General features: G+C 53.5%; 1 protein-coding gene across 2 annotated transcripts in view; it reads left to right on the forward strand.

The window, feature by feature from the left end:
• CYTH4 (cytohesin 4) overlaps nt 1-19843 on the forward strand; it is a 30617-nt gene extending 10774 nt beyond the window's left edge. The window contains exons 3-14 of one of the 2 annotated variants that reach the window (XM_068970135.1): nt 456-520; nt 1786-1852; nt 3351-3469; nt 5145-5225; nt 6804-6916; nt 8963-9111; nt 14020-14131; nt 14233-14235; nt 15506-15582; nt 16044-16115; nt 16644-16798; nt 18024-19843. In XM_068970135.1, coding sequence (XP_068826236.1) covers nt 456-520; nt 1786-1852; nt 3351-3469; nt 5145-5225; nt 6804-6916; nt 8963-9111; nt 14020-14131; nt 14233-14235; nt 15506-15582; nt 16044-16115; nt 16644-16798; nt 18024-18096 — 1086 coding nt within the window. In that variant the 3' untranslated portion in view covers nt 18097-19843. The remainder of the gene's footprint in view (nt 1-455; nt 521-1785; nt 1853-3350; nt 3470-5144; nt 5226-6803; nt 6917-8962; nt 9112-14019; nt 14132-14232; nt 14236-15505; nt 15583-16043; nt 16116-16643; nt 16799-18023) is intronic. The other variant, XM_068970134.1, reaches the window with a different exon arrangement.
• The last annotated feature ends 1705 nt before the right edge of the window (nt 19844-21548 follow it).

Genomic DNA, 21548 nt, shown 5'->3' on the forward strand with positions numbered 1-21548 from the left:
CTGATGTGGAGGTAGTAAGAAGCTATGGACAGAGTTTGAGCAGAAGGGCCGGCACCAAGCCCTGCTTCAGAAAAATGGCAGCTGGGTGGAGGAGGGCGTGTGCGGAAGGTTGGACTCAGGGCGGGACACCTTACAGCAGCAGAGGCAGGAGATGGGAAGACTGGAAATAGAGTGTGGACTGGGGACTCCCTCACCCTGAGACAGGAGCCTCGGGAGAATTAGATACAGACAGAGGCAGTAGGGTTGGCTTGGGGTTTTGAAGATAAGAGACATCTGGAAAAGGGGTCTTCCTGGGGAGGGACCCTTAGTGACCGCTCAAGACAGAGATCTGGGAGTCATGCCCAGGGTGAGAGTGATTGTGTTGGGGGGGGTGATGGAGAGGGCTGTGAAGCCCACTTTGTCCTGGCCTCCACCCGCTGACTCTCCCTCTTTGTAATGCCCCTGCCACTCCACAGAAGCTGAAGGATGAGATCGCAGATGTGTTTGCCCAAATCGACTGCTTCGAGACAGCAGAGGAGAGGTGAGGGGCCGGCCGGGGACCCAGGGAAACTGCCACGGTGGTTTCTCGAGGATATCGCATGTCAGGAGTAAGAGTGAGCCAGGCCCTGGTGAAACTGGGGATCAGACCCCCAGAGGGGAGGCTCCGGGGTGAAATAGGAACACGGCAGCTCTGACAGTCCATCCTCTGGTCTGGTCTGGTCCTTGCTTCCAGACTGCCCCCTCTCTTCAGTACCAACCCCCCTTCTCCTGCCTCCTCCACCCCAAGTCTCTCCCAGCCCACCTGACCCCACCCCTGACCAATCACTGGCCAGCAGTATCCTGGGAAAGGTCAGGGAGGAGGAAAACTCAGCCCCGAGGATGAGGACCAGCAAGCCAAAGGCCTTATGGAAACAAAAGCCACGCCTGTGGTCAGGCCGAAGCTGGTCCACCCCACCCCACCCATGGGTGTCATCCACTCTGCCCCTTCTGTGGGAAGATGCCCTCTGGCTCTGAAACCTGCGGTTGGTCCTCTCCTTTCTCTGGGCTTCAGTTCCCCACTTGTGCAACGAGAAGGTTGGTCTGTACATAACCCCTAGGGCCCCAGGGCACTGACTCCTACGTTCGGTGTCTCAGAAGATCCCCACCCTGCCCCTGCCAGCCTCAGTTCTCTGATGCCTCTGATCTCCACCTTCCAAGCAGGACACACACACGCACACACGCATGCACACTGATGCACACACACACACACGTGCACAGCCCGCATGTCTCTAGATCCCCTGCTCCAGCCCCAGCAATGACAATAACATAATAGTTACGCAGCTCCTACCACCCGTTGTTTTCAATGCTTTAACCTCTCAACAGTGCTTGGGGTGCCGGAGGTGGAGTCACCCCCATTTTACAGAAGAGGAAACTGAGTCCCAGAGAGATGAAGTGACTCCCCTTGAGTGGGATTTGCACCAGGAGTCTGGCTCCAGAGCTTATGCTCTCCTCCCCCTCCCCCACCCTACCCACCAGCCTCCTTGTTATGTTGCTTCCACTCCAAGCCCTTCTAAATCCTCTCCCCGGGAGCATCTCTGGCTCCCGAGGTCACAGCTTCAGAGCTGGTTAAAATGCTGGTGCTGAGCCCATTGGAAATTGGCTCAGGAAGCGGTCCAGACCCTGCATTTCTCACATTCTCCCAGGTGACTCTGACACCACTTGGAGGTCCTTAAGGAATACTGGCTCTAGCCAAGGAAAGCGTCCTTGGGGATTGGAGGGGTGCCCGGGGGTCCAGGGGCGTCCAGGCTGATGTCTTTCCATCTACAGCCGCATGGCCCAGAGGGAGAAAGAGCTGTGCATCGGCCGCAAGAAATTCAACATGGACCCCATGAAGGTGGGCAGTGTGGGGGCTCGGGCTGGGGGGCCAAGGAAACTGCATGCTGGGCATCTCCACAGTCTCTCCTTCTTCCCCTCAACCGACACAATTACCTACTTTCCAGAGGAGGAAACTGAGGCCCCGCTGGGCTCAGCATCTTGTCCAGTGCCCCAAGCCATCAGGGCTGGGGGCTCCCCCACCCCACAGCCAAGTAGCCCCGGGGCCTGAGGTGGGAGCCAGGAGGATGATGGGGGCTCTGCGATGTCTATGAACTTGGGGTCCTGTGACTCTGGGCTCCTGTCTCCCACTCTGTGAGTAGGACTTTGGTTGGTCAGGCCTTTGGACACTGGGGCTCAGTCTCTGGAAGTGTCTTTTAGTTGCTCAGCTTAGGCAGCCTGTCCTGAGATGCTGGCATAGAGCCCTGAAAGCTCAGATCTCAGCTATGGTCTAACCCCCATCCCCACTGGTCTCAGAGCAACCCCAGCCCCCACCCCTCGCCCAGCTAGGTGGCAGCTGGGCTCCTTTCCTGCAGGAACCGAGACAGGAGGAAGCCACAGCTGACACAAGGAAGTGGGGTCAGGGCAGCCACGGGGTCCCTGGAAATTTACTGCTCTGGTTTAGAAAGCTGCCTCCTGTGCATCACAGATCTCCTGTGTTCCCAGACACAGAAATGGACCCCTGCTCCCATCCACATGGACCGCACAGACCACACACACACACACACTCACATTCCTTCCTGAGTGCCCCTCATGGAGGGGCCTCTGAGGGGTTTCCCGGACCATCTGCCTGTCACACAGAGCCTTCCACAGTCTATCCCCACTCTTCCAAGCAGCCTCTTCTCCAAAAGAAACAGGGATGCAAAGGCATCATCACAGAAAACCGGAGCCCAACCCCTCCAACTCCTAAAATTAGAATGACAGACTTTGAGTGCCTGGGTTGTGAGGTGAGATGTTTTGATACTGTCAAATCTGAAAAGTGGGGCAAGGCACACTCCCATTTTCATGTAGAAAGGGTAGGAAAGGCACTGCCAGGGCAAGTGTCTACCTCTGAACCATAGCAATTTCCTCTCCTTTTGATTGAGCTGGGATTTTTTTCTAATTTTTATACAATGGACATAGATTACTCGTGAGAAAAAAATGAAACACTATTTTTAAATAATACAAATAATAAGGGGACAAAAGGAATAGCTGAGTCATTCAATCTTAAAATTATAAATTCATTGAATCATCAAAGCATATGATCAGAGAGTGGCAGACTGAGGGGGACCTGGGGGAGCAGCTGGCATGAACCTGGTTCATGGCAGGCACCCATGTCTGTTTGCACACCTCTGCTGATAGGGAACTCATCACCTTACAAAGGCAACTTCAGTTAAGGAGGGTCACAAATTCCCAGAACAAGCTGAGCCAATGCTAGAATTCCAGGCCCCAGGGCTCTGGCCACAGGTGCTCCCTCTCTCCCCCTTCCCCGGCCAGCTGCTGGGTGGGGGCTGCTTACAGGCTCTGTGTACCACCTCCAGGGCATCCAGTATCTCATTGAGCACAAGCTGCTGACCCCCAACGTCCAGGACATCGCCCAGTTCTTGTACAAGGGCGAGGGCCTCAACAAGACAGCCATCGGCACCTACTTGGGAGAGAGGTAAGGAGGGTGGGGCCTTAGGAAGGCAGGGAATGAGGATGTGCAGCTGTGCACAGCTATGTGTGAGGGGTGGGTTGTGTGTGCAGGTAACTAAGGAATGAAGCATGTTAGAAAGGTCGTAGCTCCTGAGGCTTGAGCAGGTTAAGCCATCACTCTCCTTCCAGACCTTGAACCAAAGCATGTCTGCCTTCATTCCTTCCGTCATTCACTTAGAAAACAAGTAGATATTTTTAATATCTACTGTGCTTCCTGCATAGCTTAGTCGGTAAAGCATCTGCCTGCAATGTGGGAGACCTGGGTTCAATTCCTGGGTCGGGAAGTTCCCCTGGAGAAGAAAACGGCAACCCACTCCAGTAGTTTTGCCTGGAGAATCCCATGGACAGAGGAGCCTGGTAGGCTACAGTTCACGGGATTGCAAGAGTCGGACACGACTTAGGGCTATCGTTACTCGGCTTACTAGATGCACCAGGCAGTGTTCTAAGCCCTGGATTTACACCAGTGAACAAGACAAAACTACCGGGGTCGGGGAGTGGGGATAAATTGGGAGTATGGGATTAACAGATGCAATACCATACATAGCAGATTAACAACAAAGAATTACTGTGTGGCACAGAGAACTATATTCAATATCTTGTAGTAAACTACAATGGAAAAGAATTGAAATAAAGAATATATATATATATATATATATATATATATATACAAATCATTTTGCTGTACACCTGAAAATAACACAGTTATAAATCAACTATACTTCAATTAAAAAGAAAAAAAAAACTTCTGCCAGCAGGGAAGGTACATTCTAATGGGGAAGACAGGTACCAAAATATGTAAAGTAAGTTAGAAAAAATTAAAAGTTCTTTGGAACACCAACAAGCAAGAAAGGGAGATGAGAAAGTTCTGGGACCCGTGCTTCAAAGGTGGACTTTAAATAGCGTGGACACAAAGGGTCTCACAGAGAAGGTGACCTTTGGCTGAAATTTAGAGGAGGTAAGCAGTGTGGCTCTGGGGGAGCGGCATTTCAGGTAGAGGGAACAGCGCGTGGAAAGGCCCTGGGGCAGAAGCCGGCTGAAGGACCAACAAGCCATTGACACAGGAGCAGAGGGATGGAGCATGGGAGGAAGTAGTTGGCGACAGGTGGGGACCCCGAGAGGGCCCTGGGCCAAGGGGTACAGCACCCCCTCTCCCAAGCACCTCAGAGAACACTCTCCTTCTCCTTCTCCTTCTCCTAAGCAAGCTGGGAATGCAGCTGGCAAGAAGGGCAGGGCTTTCTGATTTCAGATCTGAGAAGACAGAGGAAGTGGGGGTGGACATGGTTCTCTCCATTTTACAGATGAGAATACTGGGGCTTGGGGAGGTCTGGTGGTTTGTGAGGGGTCACCCAGACAGGAAGTGACTCAGGACAGGCCACTCCGAAGCCAGAACCCTGCTCCTGACTGAGGTCAGTGCTGGTAAGCCAGGAGCGTGTGGGGGTCTGCTGTGAGTGGGAGGACATGGGTGTGCAGATAGCGGTGGGAGGATGGTGATGCAGGTCAGACATGTGAACAGACCAGAGGGTGGCTGGATTCAGAAGGAGGATGTCTCTCCTCTCCTCAGCCTCCCCAACCTCAACCCCCTCTAGAAGGGGGTACAGATGCTCAAATGTGTCCCACCCTCCCTTCTGTCTCCTCTCCAGAGACCCCATCAACCTGCAGGTCCTCCAGGCCTTTGTAGATTGCCATGAGTTTGCTAACCTCAACCTTGTCCAGGCCCTCAGGTGAGTGGTCCAGGGGGCAGGGGCCTGACTCCCAAGGGGCTGGAGGGGTGTTGGGGGCACCATCATCCACATGGCTAACAGCACAAACAAAGCATCAAGAGCGAGAATTAATTAATGAGGGAATTCCCTGGGGACCCAGTGGTTCATACTCAGTTCTTTCACTGCTGAGGGCTTGAGTTCAATCCCTGGTCAGGGAACTAAGATCCTGCAAGCTGTGCAGTGCGGCCAAAAAATTGTTTTTAATAAAGAAATAGAAGCAGTTGATGACAGTATCCCCAAAGAGAGCTGAGGTTAGATGAGAGAACAGGCATGGACTGCCTGTATCAGCACCTGGTTTGTTACTACTACTACTAATTATTATATTACATCATTATTATAATAATATTTAATCATTTTAATCACTATTACTATTATTATGACTGCTATTCCCACTGCTTTTTAAATTAGTGCTTATTTTATTTACTTTATTAATACAGCTTAGTGTGTACTACATTTATTATTGCTTATTATTTTCTAATTAGGATATTATTTTTGCTACTCAGTTTTACAATGATGGGAGGCATTGATATATATGGGTAAGGAGCCCAAACTCTGGAGCTAGACTGCACAGTTCATACCCTATATCTGCTACTCACCCCTGGGGAAAATCACCAAAAAAAAAAAAATAAAATAACACACCTCTCTGTGCCTCAGTTTCTTTATCTGTAAAATGGGGTTAATAACAATACCAACCTCTTAGAACTAAGTAAGAAAGTGCTTAGAATTGATCCATAGTAAGGGCTTAGTAAGTCTTGCTGCTGCAGATGATGTCTGGAAAACCACCTCCTGAGTAGGGGCATTTGATCTGGGTTTTGACAGATGATTAGGAGTTTGCAAGGGAGAGAAGGAAAAAAATCACCATTATCTAAGCAATGTGGCCTTCCCTCCAACTCTCATGTTTTTTAAAGGAGAGGGGTAGGTTGGGAGTCTCCAAAATTCATTCGTTCACTTATTCATTTCTTCATTCTCTCACTCACTTAACAAGCCTTCACTAAGCAGGCACTGGCTCAGTAAACACAGACCCAGTGTTCAAGGCTCAGCGGGAGATGTGAGAGGAGCGGGCATGGTCCTTGACCTTCGCGAATCCAGTTGGAAGATGTGGATATCATTCAGTTCCAAGAAAAGGAAGTTCAGCCAAGGAAAGACAACCTCCCCGGGGTCCATGGATCCCAGGGCCCAGTGGCCAGGCAGAGAGAGGCCTTAGATCCTGAGAATCTGCATTGGTCCCCTCATGGGCTGGGGTGGACTGGCTCACAAGTCTGGGCCGCAGATGGGCAGAGAAGAATGTCCACTAAGCTCCTGTTTTCTAGAAGAAAAGGCATTTCTTGGCACCCTCCTGCAGACTTGGTGCTCACAGCACAGATTCCACTGACCCTTCCCGTGAGTCTAGATGTCAGGTGCAGAGTCTCCCATTTATAGGATAAAGAGACTAAGCATGAGTGAGGCAGAGCAGTTTCTTGAAGGGGAGGGATGGGGGCCCTCTTGCCCCCCTCCGAGAGTCCTCCACTTCCACGGCCCATGGCTGTTCTCTGCCCCCAGACAATTCCTGTGGAGCTTCCGGCTGCCAGGCGAGGCCCAGAAGATCGACCGCATGATGGAGACCTTCGCCTCCCGATACTGCCTCTGCAACCCCGGCGTCTTCCAGTCCACAGGTGCCTACGTGGGAGGGGACCCTGCCACGTGTGAATTTACCTCCTGAGGCACCAGGTCTCTCCCAAGCACCCAGACCCTGGGAGCCAGATCCTGTCATCAACCCTCACTGAGCACCATATCCATGCCAGACCCTCTGCTGGGTGTGTGTCAGGCAGAGCTGCCTACATACACATCTCCCAAGGGTATGATCCTTGGGAGAGAAGGCAGGAAATAATGGCATGGGGTGCTAAGGTATCAGTGTCTCATCTGAGGGTGAGGATGGGGGATTCAGCATGTCCAGGCTGGCTTTCCTGAGAACCTGATTTCTGAATGGGGTTCTGAAGGATGTATAGGAGTTCTTCAGGAGGTCAAGGGGAGAAAGGGCCTTTGGGAAAGGGGTTCTAGTTTGAACAAAGGCACGGAAGCATGAAACAGACTGGGCAGGATGCAGGGCGCCAGGGTGGATAAGAAGGATATCAGCAAAAATCGGTCCTCCACACTTCCCAACAGGGTGGGAAAGAAATGATGGCAGGCTTGTCTTGGCCTCTTCTCTGGATCTGAAGGTAGCATAGCAATAACCAAGTCCAAGTAGTAAGCACTCCCCAGATGCTAAGTGCTTTACCTATGCAAGTCATGTAATCCTTACATCTACTCTACGAGGTCAGCAGTGTTCTCATCCTTTCAGATACAGACTCAGAGAAGTGAAAGGGGCTTCTCAGCAGTGCGTCCATGGACAAGTCCTACAGAGCATTTGCCCACCTTGTGGTTATACATAAATTAGGGATTTGCTTGCTTATTATCTATCAGCCCCACAATTTTAAACAACCCACAAGGGTGGGGACCATTTAGATTTTTTCACCAGTGAATCCCCATTCTGTGGCATTTATTAGCTACTCAATAAAAATTTTAGGAAGGAAGGAATTTTAAAGCACCAGATTTGAATCACTGTTGAACTATTTAATCTTGTGACCTGGGACATGTAACTTACTCTCCCTGTGCCTCAGTTTCCTAATCTGTAAAATGGGTGGGGGCAGTAACAGTGCCTCATTAGTGTTGTCAGGGGATGTAAAGAGCTTAGCATAGGGCAAGCACCATCAACATTAGAGCCACTGTTACCAGAGGTAAAATCGCTAATGAACATGAAGCTTTGTCAAAGTTAAATCTTCTAAAATATTGCAGGGGCTTCCCATGTGGCACTAGTGGTAAAGAACCTGCCTACCAATGCAGGTTAGACATAAGAGATGCAGATTCTATCCCTGGGCCGGGAAGATCACCTGGAGAAGGGCATGGCAACCCACTCCAGTATTCTTGCCTGGGGAATCCCATAGACAGAGGAGTCTGGCGGCCTACAGTCCATGGGGTCACAAAAAGTCAGACACAACTAAAGCGACTTAACACACCTCATATTGCAGATGGGGAAGCTGAGGCTCTGGGAACTCAAGTACTTTTCAAGGTCAGTCGGAGAGCTGGGGTCACAGCTGAACTTCCCTGGCTCTGGACTCAGGGCTTTAAAATATCACAGAGTAGCGATCATCTCCCTCCCAAACGCTCGCTCAGCCCAGCCTGGCTCCTGAGCACAAACACGTGAAAGTCTGAATAATAGAACAGGAGCTCGGCTCTGGGAACCCCACAATGCCAGCAAGATTACCAAGCAGCACGTGACCAAGCCCTGAACAGGGTAGCAAACAATGAGCATCCTCTGAGTTCCAAGGAGGCAGAGAACAGAGTGGGCAGGGGGCAGGCAGGGCTCCGCGGGGAGCGGGGCTGGAGCAGGAGGGTTTAAATGGGTAGAAAGGGGAGAGGAGGGCGTGCTAGGCAGGGAGCCCAGCAGGAGCAGAAGTGCCGGGTGTGAGGCACACAGGGGCTCGGGCAACTGATAGTTGAAGCTTGTTTGCAGCAGGGAGCTCCGGAAGAGTGGGAGGTGAGGCTAGGACTTGAATGCCAAGCCGGGAGGACAGGGTGCACCTTCAGGGCATTGAGACAGCCAACCCTCCGCCCCTGAGGGGTTAGGGCGGAGGAGGGGGCGTGGCCAGGCCCAGGACTCTGACCGCTGTCGCGTCCCGCAGACACCTGCTACGTCCTGTCCTTCTCCATCATCATGCTCAACACCAGCCTCCACAACCCCAACGTCCGAGACAGGCCGCCCTTCGAGCGCTTTGTGTCCATGAACCGTGGCATTAACGACGGCAGTGACCTGCCTGAGGAGCAGCTGCGGGTAAGAGGGGCGTGGCCCCGCCCAGCAGGTCTCCAGGCATCCAGGAGGAGCCTGCCTTTGGGCGGATGACCCAAGAGGGGCTCATCTAAGAGAGAGCTCTCCAGGAGGGGGCCCTCCCAGGTCAATAACTGTCTTGAGATGTGCTAAGTTGCTTCAGCTGTGTCTGACTCTTTTGCAACACTATGGACTGTTGCCAGCCAGGCTCCTCTGTCCAGGGGATGGACAGTCACAAAAGAGGTTGGTCCTGAAATGGGCTTTCACAAGCAGTCCCATCTTAAGAAGGAGGTCCAAGACTGAACACCCAGGAGGGTGTTTCTGCCCAGACCTCAGCCTTTGGGGAGCCCTAGACACCCATCACTCACACCTTCCTCGAAAGGGTGCCTCACCCCACCTAGTCTATTTCTTGGAATCTCAGAGTCTTAGACTCTCAGTGGGTCAGAGCAGAAAATTCCCAGTCTCTGCTCAAACCCCTCCCTCTTCCAGAGAGGAAGAAACAGGTCTTCCATAGGCTACACATCAGCTCGAGAGTTGAGCGGAACCCAGGCTTCCTACCCCATCCCAAAAAGCCCCCACCCCTGCTACACTGCACCAGGCTCTGGCCTGGCATGGGGCACCCAGGGATGATTCAATCCAAGTTCAGGGTCTGGTGAGAAGATAAAACACATGTGAATTCCAGCCCTGTCTGATTCATGTTATGCTGACCATAGGAACCTAGCTATGGAGACCCAGCGGACAATATTATCAGTCTCCCAGAGGCAGGGAAAGGGTGCCATCCTGGAAGACTTCACAGAAGAGGTGACTTTTGAACTGGCCTTGAAGGTTGAGTGGGAGTTTGCCCAGAGGAGAAGCAGGGAAAGGACATTCCAGAAAGAGGAAGTGGCCAGCACTTGACCTGGTAGGGAAAGGGAGGGGCAGCTGGAGTAGCCATCTGGGTACATACAGACAGTGATGGGCACCAAGGTGGGGCCAGAGCGTCCAGGGCTTTGAACAACAGCCTCCAGGGTTTACTTGCTTCCTATGGGCAACGTGGAGCTGGGAACTATCTTAGAAAGACAGGAGTGAGATTCAAAGCCTGGCTCAGCAAAAATGAACGGACAATTCATTTCTAGGATTAGAGGTGCCCAGAACTCTACAGAGTTTCAGTTCCCTCCGGGTCAGAGTCTGGCAGGAGGGGAGAAGACTATGTGAACCCCACCCTGGCAGCTTAGCACCCTGTGTGTGTCCTGCAGCAGAAGTCTGGTGGGGGTGGGGGAGAGCCTGGATCTGGAATGACTCTGGTGCTCTTCAGTGTTTGAAAACAGCCATGCCCTTAGCCCTTCACCCTCCTTGATCCCCAGAGAAATTTTATTTTGATTGGGGGCATGATATAAAATGAGGGCTTGAGAGTAGATTAGAGCTCAGGTCAAGTCCCATCTCTCCCCCCCTCCCCCGCCCCACCCCCGTTGTTCACCTCCTGGATGACCTTGAGTAATGACTCACCCTCTTGGGGCCACCATTTATTTCCTCAACCAGGAGAATGGGAATAATGACACCTGCGTCACAGAGCTGCTGTGAGTAGTAATTTTTAAAAACGTAAAGGGCATAGCCCATGCCAGGTACATAGCACAAGCTCTAAATGGTAGCTTAGGTCGCTATTAAGAATCATTAATAATTATTTAAAATCCGCAGCCCTTAGTAAACTGCCTGAAATGTGAAAGGCTTTTGAAAACTCATCTCACTGTGGTACTTGGAGCAGGAAGCTGGACACACCTGGTCTGGCAGGTAATGAGTTAACAGCCTGCCAGCACCAGTCCTGTTGGATCTCCCAGGTGCCACTTTTCTTGCTTCTGTCCCAGGAGAGCCTCCTTCAGCAGCTCCCTCCTTAGGCATTTTTCCCAGTTCAAGTCTTTTGTTAATAACAATGCGCTGCATTTGTATAGAGCTTGTAACTTTCTTCTCATAGGGCTTTTGGGTCTATTATCTCAATTTAGCTTCAAACTCTGCCTGGGAGGTCTGGAAAGGGTTTATTATCCTCCTTGGCAGCCAAGAGGCAGGGAAAAGAACAGAGCGTTGGAGTCACAGCCACATCCAAGTGCTAGCGCCTCCATTTTCTAGTTGTGTGACTTTAGGTAAGAGGCTTGACCTCTCTGAGCTCCCAGCTTATGGGATTAGTGTAGACATGTAAGGTATTTAGCACAACACCTATGTCTCTGGGCTGGCTAATTAATCCAGAAGCTTTCGGGGCACAAAGTGAACCACACTGGCCTAGTCTTTGCTCTTCAAGGCTTTTACAGAAAGCTGCTGTGGACTGCGGGGTCTTCTTGCTTTCTTTTGGGGCTTCATCTTCCCCATGTGTAAAGCAAGGACTCAGCTTTAAGTATCTTTAAGTATGTTTGTGGCTTTGCAGAAGGATATATAACATTTTTAAGTGACCTGATTTATGAAATTAAATTGACACAGACACATCACCTAAAGAGAGGTCACTCTGTGACCATGAGGGTACGCAGGTGGGAAAGGCTTTGGAGAGGTGCATGATGGGAGCAGGGGCTCAGGCAGGTTGAGCAAGTCTTGCCCTGGCCATCCTGATGGGGACAGGACAGAGTGCCTAAAAGACTCAGGGCAAAGGCACAGGGTGTGGACCCAGAGGACAGGAGAGCAAATCCCAGCTCCGCCTTTATGGCTGAGTGTCCTTGAGTGTGAGCCTCAGTTTCTCCATCTGCAAAGTGGGCTGATGACACTGACCTTACATTGTTCTCCTGAGAAGCAGACAAAGCCCCTCAAGTGCCTGGCTCCACTCACCATAACAGGGCTGCCCAGAGAGGGAACTGGGGTGGAGAAGGGAAAGAAGGAGAAGGGACAGAAGGAGCGCTCATCCACCCTCTGGTGTCACAGGTGGAGAAACCAAGGTCCAGCAAAGGAAACAGTTAGTTCAGGGCATCTTCTGCTTGTGGGTAGGGCCAGACCTCCTGGGTTCTTGTCCAAGCATCTCCATCAGAAATGACTGTATATTGGGCTCCTTAAGTTCTCCTGACAACCGCAGGCATCAGGTATCATCCCCCCTCCCCCCCCCCCCCCCTGCCCTGCCAGTTTACAGCAAAGGAAAGTGAGCTCCAATAGAGGTAGCTGGCCAGGAGGGCTGAGGAGTCCAGGTTCAAACCCACGTCTATCTGAGCCTTTCCCTCTGCAGAGACCAGAAAGCAAGATTTGGCAATGCAGATTTTGACTTGTTTCCCAGCTTCCAGTTTCTTCCTTGGCTGGAGGAATTCTCAACTCATGTCAATGAAAAGATGGGAGACTGATGGTCAGCTTAGGTTTGGCTAGATCTGGGTACTTCACTGAGGTCAGGGCTCAATCTGGTCTCTCCATCTCTGAGCAACCTCCTCTTCCAAGTTGGCTTCCCTCTTAAACAGGCTTTCCCCCAAGTTCCCCAGAGAGGACCTGGGCAACTCCAGGCTTCCATCTTGCTTAACAGTGTAGAGTCCCAGAATGAAGGCTTATCGGCTGGTGTGGGTCACAAGTCCCTCTCTGAGTCAATCGCTGTGGCCAGTGTGATGAAATGCTCTAATTAGCCAGCTGGGAGTCATTCACTCTCTCCTGGACCCATGAGGGGTGCTGAGTGGGCAGTGTCAAACCCCTGAGCAACCTGGACAGAAAGTAAGGGGGTGATTCTCCAGAGGAGAATAGAGGAGGTGGGGAAGGATGGACGCAAGGCCAGCACAACCACTGGTGAGTGGCTGTTGTCTTTCTGACTGCATCTACCCAGCCAGGAGAAGACAGCCTGATTTGGTGGTGGCAAGTGCAAGGGCGTTTTCTTACATGGGGTGGGGGTAGCCTGGTTTTACAAGGTACAGGAAATGTGGGTGAACAGAGCTTCTTTCCTTGTGGGGGCAGAATGTGTAGGCTGTAGACGGCCCTCAGAAGCTGCCAGGGGGCTCCCCGTAGGTGTCGTGAAGGATGAGGACCTGTCTGTCCCCCTGCTTGCCCCCTTGGGCCTTCAGAATATTTGTATAGGCTGCCAGCTTTGCTGACAGAGAACAGGCCTTAGAGAACAGAACTCCTTCAACCAGCCGGCGCTACTAGGGAAACCTCAGGGCCAGGCTGGGCCAGAATGGGAGAGACAGCAGGTCTCTCTGGCTGCTCTAGGAATGTGGGGGCTCCAAAAAGGGAAAGTGGTCCCTGCCCTTCCCCACTCACCCTACCTCAGCCAGCTGAGTCCTCTCCATCAAACCCAAGAAAACCTGCTACAGGCCAGCACCCTCCTCCCCTACTCTCTTAGCCTACCACCACCCCCAAGCTCCTGGATCAGAAAAGACGTTTAAAAACCAGCAAACACCATTTCTAAAACTTTGGGGAATCGAACAGTATTTGTGAAATTTTTCATTTAACATTTCGAGGAAACGATCTGAACAGCAGCACACACAAGCACAAGAGAAGGAAATGATTTCATTATGTCGATGATGGAGACCCAGCATTGTGCCTGGTTTTAATCAGCAGAATTAGACAATTTATAATGTTTTTCCCAAACAGTTGGAAATCTGGGCAGGTTGTCCGTGGAAGGCAGTGTCCCACAGCAGGGGGTTCAAAACAAAGAGGGATGATCATTGCCAACATCTATAACTCTCCCACAGGGAATTCTCAGCTCTGGCTTGCATACCTCTGGTGACAGGGAACTCATTGTCCTACAAAGTTGCTTCTTCCATATTTCAGCAGCTCTAACAGCTAGAAAGTCCTTCACAGAGAACTGAAATCTGCTTTCTGGGAAATTCCCATCCCCCAGAAGAGATCTCTGGTCTTTGCCTAGGAGAGGGGCCTATAAGAGGCAAGATCAGCATCTCGCTTTGAGGCACACAGAGTCAGAGGCCACATAGGCCAGACCCAGGCCCTGGGTGAACGTCACAGCAGATCTTTCCTTCCCTTCTCTTGGGGCAGAACCTCTTTGACAGCATCAAGAGCGAGCCCTTCTCCATCCCCGAGGACGATGGCAATGACCTCACCCACACCTTCTTCAAACCCGACCGCGAGGGCTGGCTGCTCAAACTGGGTGAGACGTACACTCCTGCACTCTGGGGCACATGCACCGATATGCCTGCAACACTCACGCAACACAGCTGACACACGCACCCATTTGACCTGAAGCCTCAGGTGGTGGAGTTGAGAGTCTCCTGAGCCCCAGGGCAGCCGTCTGCTTGCCCCAACCCTCCCTCCGTCTGTCCTGGGGATGAGGGGACAGTGGGGGTTGGAACAATGAGCAGGAAGGGAGACAGAAACCTGACAGATTCATAGATAAGCCCTTCAACCACAGATCTTTCTTTCTGAAGTGATTCTGAGGAAGCCCAGGCCCAGTGAGGTTAAGGGACCAGCCCAACCCACATAGCCAGCCAGTGGCACTGGCTGTCCCTGAAAGACGGGGGGGTCGGGAGTGTGAGAGGATGTGGCTTGGGGAGCCTCTCCTCAACAGGACGGGGGGCAGGGAAGGCCTTGGGCCTGCAGAGGGGAGCTGTGGTGGGTGCCTCAGCAGCAGCCGCCGCAAGTTCTAGCAGCGGAACTATAGGACCCGGCCATCTGAGCCTGCCACCCTCACACATGCTGCGCACCTCTGGGCAGGGGCAGCCAGCCAGGCACAGAGGCTTTCCAAGTCAGGGGAGGACAGACGCTGTATGTGGGAGCAGGGCCCTGGCCTGCGGGCCCATCCAGACCCTCCATCTCTCCAGGCCCACCTCCCAGTCCATCCACCTGCAGACTGCAGCCTCCTTTTCTTGCCCAGCTGATAGTTCTCAGCCCCAGGGCAGCTCTTAGTCACAGGTCCCAGCTCCTCCATCCATCCTTGGCCTCAGTTTCCACAGCTGTGAAATGGTAACAGTCATCCCTGGGAGGATTAAACATGTGGGGAAATGACCGTGCACTTGGGCTCTGGGGCTCAGACACTGGGGTTCAAATCCCAGCTCTGGTACCAGACCTTGAGCAGATGGCGTACCCGCTCTGCCCTGCAATCTCCTCATCTGTAAAGCAGGGTTAATAATGGTCCCCTCCTCATAGGTAGTCATAGGCGTTAATAAGTGAATGTTTCTTGAATCCTCTTGAACATTGCCTGGCAAATGAAAGGCTTAGCCTAACACCAGGCAGGGAGCCGGCCAAGGGATGAACAGAGTGGTGGGGGCAGGAGGAAAGTGCAGGAATGGCCAGCCTGCCCCTGGTGCCGGACTAGGGAGGAGCTCTGGGGCAGCCTGGAGGTGATGGAACCCCTCAGGTTTTAAGAGGAGGAGAGATAGATAAGGGGGAGGTGTGGCAAGCTAGGGGATAGGGGGCTAGGGTGGGGGCCCAGAGGTGGGCATCGGAGGCCCAGCTCTTCCGTGGAAAGAAGTGCGGGAGCCCAGGGCAGAGGAGGGTTAACTGACTCTATCACTGGTTCTTGCAGGTGGCCGCGTGAAGACCTGGAAACGACGCTGGTTCATCCTGACAGACAGCTGCCTCTATTACTTCGAGTTCACCACTGTGAGCCTTACTCTACCCTGTCCCTCTCTTCAAACCCTTTCCAGATTCTCACTAAGCAGTCCATCTTAGAGCTGGGGCCTCTTTGAGATCATTCGGTCCTCCTCCACACCCATCTTACAGATGGGGGAAACAGCTACAAAGAGGGAAAGAGGCTGGGCCAAGGTGCAAGGCAGAGCTGGGGCTTAAAGTCCGGCCTCCTAACTCCCAGCCAGGGCTCTTCCCATGCTGCTCCCTTGCCCTCTCCAGGGCTGATCAGAGTCTGGGGAAGATGGGCACACTCCTCTTTGGGGTCTGGGGTGCTGCTGAGTTCAGACAGAGGAGCCTGGCAGTCTATAGTCCACAGGGTCACAAAGAGTTGAAGGCAACTTAGTGTCTAAACAACAAAACTTCCAAGTTCACTCCCTGCCCTTGACTCGAGACTCCCTTTGCTGATCCCGGTCTTTCTTCTTATTCTCCTGCAGGACAAAGAGCCCCGGGGAATCATACCCCTTGAGAATCTCTCAGTGCAGAAGGTGGACGACCCCAAGAAGCCAGTAGGTGTCAGCGAGGTGGCCTCAGGCCAGAGCAGCTGTAGGAATTTCCAAAACAGAGTGCAGGGAGAGGGCGGCTGTGCTGGGCTTCTCCAGGAGGCGAGGGCATGTCCGTGACACCTTCCAGTAGCTCAGGCTTGCCTCAGCCTCCCTTTTAGGGATGGGGATCCTGGTGTGAAGAGGCATCGAGAGGGCCTGGCCACACTGTCTCTCAGAGCCTGGCCCCTGATACTGGCTCTGGGACCTTCAATAAGTCTCTGCTCCTTTCTGAGCCTCCATTTTTCCATCTGTCAACTGGGGATTTTAACAGGAATCATGGATTTAGGTCAAGTCAGGCACATAGTAAGTTCTCAACATAAGGAGCTGCCCATTCTCCTCTCGCAGGAGGGCCTGGCAGTCAGGTGTGTCCTGCTGCTTTTCTAGATGCTGGTCTTGCCCAAGTGTCTAGGCCTCTCTGAGCCTCCCTGAGAGCCACACAGCTGCCCTTTCCTCCCACCCCTGCCCTGCCCTCACCTGGCCACTTCCCCGCAGTTCTGCCTGGAGCTCTGCAACCCCAGCTGCCGGGGCCAGAAGATAAAGGCCTGCAAGACTGACGGCGATGGTAAAGTGGTAGAGGGCAAGCACGAGTCTTACCGGATCTCAGCCTCCAGCGCTGAGGAGCGGGACCAATGGATCGAAGCCATTCGGTAACGGGTGGCTGGGGTGGTGGGGAGGGGTCTCTAGTTACCTTTCAGAAGTCCCTGTTCCTCTCAGGGTCCTGTTTCCTTGCCTGTAAAAAGGGCTAACTCCAGAACTTCCTTCCTGTTTCTGGCATGCAAATCCCTTCCACCATGTTCCGTGACCATCCTCTCTGGGCCAGGCCCAGAACACAGAGGAGCAAGGCACAGAATTCATAGGGATGGTGGAGACGTTACGAGTAAAGCTCTTTGCCCAGTGCCTGTTAGCATCAGGATCCTAAGTGGTCCTGGAAAGGCCTGGTACAGGTGGGGAGGAGGACTTTCTAGGTGGAAGGAGCAATGCAGGCCAAAACAAAAAGGCAGGTCAGGCATAGGGTTGCCTGGACATCTTCCTGGATAGCTGGTCCTGGGCAGCATGGAACCAGGCAATGCCGGGCAGTGCAGGGGTAGGGCTATGTGAGGACCAGGCAGCGTGGGGGCTGAGCCGTGGGAAATGAGGCTGCAAAGGATGGCGAGGCCTTGGTGGCCTTGGTGGCCATGGCAGAGAGCTCAGGTTTCTCCTGAGTGCGCTGGAGAGCCACAGACAGGTGTGATCAGGGGAGAAAGACCACCATGCAGGAGCAGGGGTTCGACAGGTGTGATGGGCAGTGGAGGGACAGGAGGAGGGAAGCCAGATGAGGGGCAGGATAACACCTTGACTCTGAGTCTATGGGGAAATACCAGTGAGGGTGAGTCCTCTTAAACAGAGGGAGACACGGAAGTGGTCAATGGGCTGGGGACCAGGTATGTCCCACAGACTTGTAGGGTCTTTTCCCTTCGATCTTGCACCAGCCCTGTGAGGCTGCCAGGTCAAACCCACTCTCACCTTCATTTTACAAATGAGGACTGAGGTCCAGAGAGGGAAAGGACTTGCCCAGGGCTACACTGCCAGAGGAGCAGAGCCAGAACTGGCAAGCAGGTCTGCTGGTCCCACCTGGGCTCTTGTCACCTCCTTCCAAGTCTGACGGGGCCTGGGGAGGCGTCCAAAGATACGTGGGGGCAGAATTCCCGAGGCTCTCAGGCCTGCCTGTGGCACACCCTGGCTCGGTCCTTGTTGGGGTCATCAGGCTTTACCCTGCAGTGGGGCAGGCCAACCCTGCCCTGGGAGAAGCACACCCTTGTTACAAGCCCTGGGAGATGAGATCCCTCTGCCAGCCCATCCAGCCCTGAAATCTTTTCACTACCCTCACTCCAGAGCCAGCATCACTCGTGTCCCCTTCTACGACCTGGTCTCTGCTCGGAAGAAGAAGATCGCCAGCAAGCAGTGAGCTTCCTTGGAGGTGGTGCCCGGTGTCCTGCGAGCCCCATGACCCATGGTACCTGGAGACCCACTCCCACCCCAGGGCCCGCACACATCCTCCCTCAACCCCCTTCATTTCGACCTGACAGTGGGGGGCGAGGGTGGGGGAGGCAGGGCTCAAGAGCCAGAGTAGGTGGGAACCACCAAGGGCTCAGAGCCCGATCATGAGGCTGCTGGCCCTGGCCATCCAGGAAAGGCCCCACCCTTGCCCCACTACAGGAAGGGGTAAGGAAAGCGGCCATAGCCTGGCACCCTGCCTTCTCTCTGGGCCTCAGTTTCCTCTTTTGTTAGAAGTCTCCTTTCCCTCTGAAATGCCATCAGCCTTCAAAGCAGGAGGGGCCTGAGTGCTTCCTACCCTCCACCATGGCGAAGCTTCCTCCTTCTGCTCAGGGGGTTCTCAGCCAGCCCCTCCCCATCCTCAGTGGGAGCTTGGCCCTCCCTGCCCAAGGGACACAGGAGACACATCTCAGATCTATGGACATGACCTCTGGGAGACCCAAGAGCACTGGACTAGGAGCCTGGACATCACAGTCTCAGTCCTAGCTTTGTCTCAACTTGCTGTGTGCCCTCGGCAGAGTCACACTCCTTCTCTGGTTCCTGGAAAACTGTGGTGCTTGGCTAGGAATGTCCCAGCCCTTCTGGTTCTGCGCACTCCACCCCTCAACCTGCCAGCAATGGCCCCTCTCAGACTGCTTCCTGTCTGTGGAAGGATAGGAATGTGCTGGGTCTCCCAAGGAGCTTCTGGCTGGAGATGTCTACACCTGTTTACTGAGCCGGAAGGGACTCTGGACTGAAGACTGCTGGGAGGCAGAGAGCAGAGTGGGCCCATCCTCAAGGATGTTCATTTTAGAGAAGGGACAGGTGGGACTCCTCAAGCAAATGGCAGAGACATACAGACATACTCAAGCAGAAATGGTGGTACAACCAAGAAACCAAGATGAGAGCTTTGTGATCTGTGGTTACCAGGAGGGCTGCCTGGAGGCAGCAGCCATGCCATGAGTGACGTACACCCTTGTAGCAGAGTCCCTGCCACAATTTCCCTGCTGGACCACTGCCCAGGGCTCCTGAGGTGATGAGCAGCTGCCCCAGCTGGGTCCTAGCATTCTGAGACTCTCTGGCATAGCACCATCAAGCGTGAAGCTGGCTTCACTACACACAGGCAGGCAGTTCCGTCTCCAGGGAGGCCCCAGCCTGGAGGAGCATTCCACAAACAGGTTTCTTCTCAGTAGCACGACTTACCCTGCCACACAGGCCCTGGGGGAGTCCCTAGAGGGAAGTTCCCTTGCAGGAAAACAGGATATGGGGTTACCTCGGCTCGACTGTCAGCCTTCGTAGGTGAGCCAGACAAGGTGAATTTCCCCACGGAGGGGAAGCAACCTTTCTTCCCCCACCTCACAACATACACACAACACAACACACACACTCTCTGTGGGGTCAGGACAGAGTAGCTGCCTTGCAAGTGGTGAGGCCACTGTCTCTGGAGGTGTTCAAGCACCTCATAATGATACTGCACTGAGGTGGATCTGTTTGGGTGTGACAGGAAGAAGATTTACAGGACCTTTGAGGTCTTCCACAGGCCCCATGGCAGCATGGGAGCTGAGTGCCACATCTGCTGCCTTTTTTGGCCCTGAAGGGGCAGCCAGGCGTCAGGGGCTCTGAGGTCCTCTCCTGCCACCGGCTGTGCAATCTTAGTCCACTCTCTTCCCCTCTCTGGTCCTCGGCTTCCTCCCCTGTCACTGAGAGGGTGGAATGGGGGATTTTCTGGGCATGAGTGGCTGTTCTGGGAATCACTCAGAATAGAGAATAAAGCTCATGAGTCAACTCATGGGTGGGGCTCTGTCCTCTCCATGACCACATCTGCCATCCTTGAGGCCAGCATAGACCCTTCACCCTCATCCCTTTCCCAGCTGGATACCAGGAGGGCCAGATGGGGAAGAGTGGGCACTCAGCAGACCCTGGACCCTCATCCTCTGGCCACTGGGGGCTGCCACCTGGACAGAAATCTCCAGGAGCTAAATTTGAAGCAAGGGTCCCTCTAAGCAGGGACAAGAGTGCACTGGTTCTGCCAAGGCCAGGGGAAAGCAAAAGAACTTCCCAATAGGCCATGCTGTCTGAAGACAGAAAGGATGCTGCTCAGGAGATAAGTAGTGAGTTCCCTGTCCGAGAAGGGATACAAGTACAGATTGGACCCAATGATCACTTGGGGAGTCACACAGGGTCTTGAATTTGTTACTCTTCATTCATACTTTCCACAGCCTTATATTAAGCGCCTTGTTTCAAGCACTGGTAGAACAAGACAAAAGCCATGCCTGCATGGGGCTGACGTTCTGGTCGTCCTGAGTTCTAGGCAGCCCCTTCAGACGTGCAGGCCACTGAGATGGCCCCCACACCTTAGTCCAGCCCCTTGTCTGAAATGCCACCATTGCGTCACTCTTTGAAGATCTTAAGGCGTTGAATTTATCAACTTTCATTCGGCCCAGGTTTTTGAAGCACCTACTATGTGCCAGGCTCCACACACAGAACCGAGGATCCAAAGATGATCAAGGCAAAGCCCTTGCCCTCGAAAGGAACTCAAGTCTAGTGGGGAAAGACAGCCCATTTCAACTCATGCTGTTACACAGAATGGAGCACATGGGCCGGTGGAGGGCTGAGCTGGGCAGCCAGGCAATCCTGGGGGCTTCTCGAAGGAGCCGTACTTGAGTGTCGGCAGCCAGGTGGGAGAGAAGACACACACCCGACTCTGCGGTGAGCTCACTTCAGCTCTGCCCCTCCCCATCACACACATCCTGACTGCGAATTCCTCACAGGCCAGATTGTCACTGCTCAGTGCCTGGCACACAGGATGCGCGAGAATTCTTTGACTGAAGTCAACTGAGAAGACTCTCTGGGCCTCAGCATTAACTAGTGCAAGTATCTAGAGGCGCAGGGAGCTGTGGGAACGGTGAGGCGGCTAGGTGGGGGCGTGGCTAGAGAGGTGGGCGGGGCCACATAGCAATCTGGTCCAGCTCTGCCTTGCTGGCCCAGGACTCACCAGCTCCGGTGGCCTCTGCCCTCCTTCCCGTCCTTCTGCCACTCCTCGCTCTGGGCAGCAGGGGGCTCCCACCACTCGTGGATGAGAGGTTCCACGACGCAGCCAGCAGGGAGCTGAACTGGCTGCCCCTTGTAGGAATGAGGCCTCGGCCCAGAGTAGAGCCTTGACGTCGGCCTCCTGGAGACGGATGCACCCGGTCGACTAGGACCTGTGGGCTCCAGCAGCCCCAGACACTTGAGGGCACAGATGCCCATCGGCCTCCCCCCTCTTCATCTGGGGCACAGTCACCCTGCTCAGTCTAGGAGTTGGGATACGCTGGCTTTCTGAGGGCTTTCTGGTTGTGTGACCCTGAACTAGTAGCTTGCCCTCTCTAGATGTGATCTTCCTTC

The sequence above is a fragment of the Capricornis sumatraensis genome, chromosome 4 (genome assembly GCF_032405125.1).
Source record: "Capricornis sumatraensis isolate serow.1 chromosome 4, serow.2, whole genome shotgun sequence".
Classification (NCBI taxonomy): Eukaryota; Metazoa; Chordata; class Mammalia; order Artiodactyla; family Bovidae; genus Capricornis; species Capricornis sumatraensis.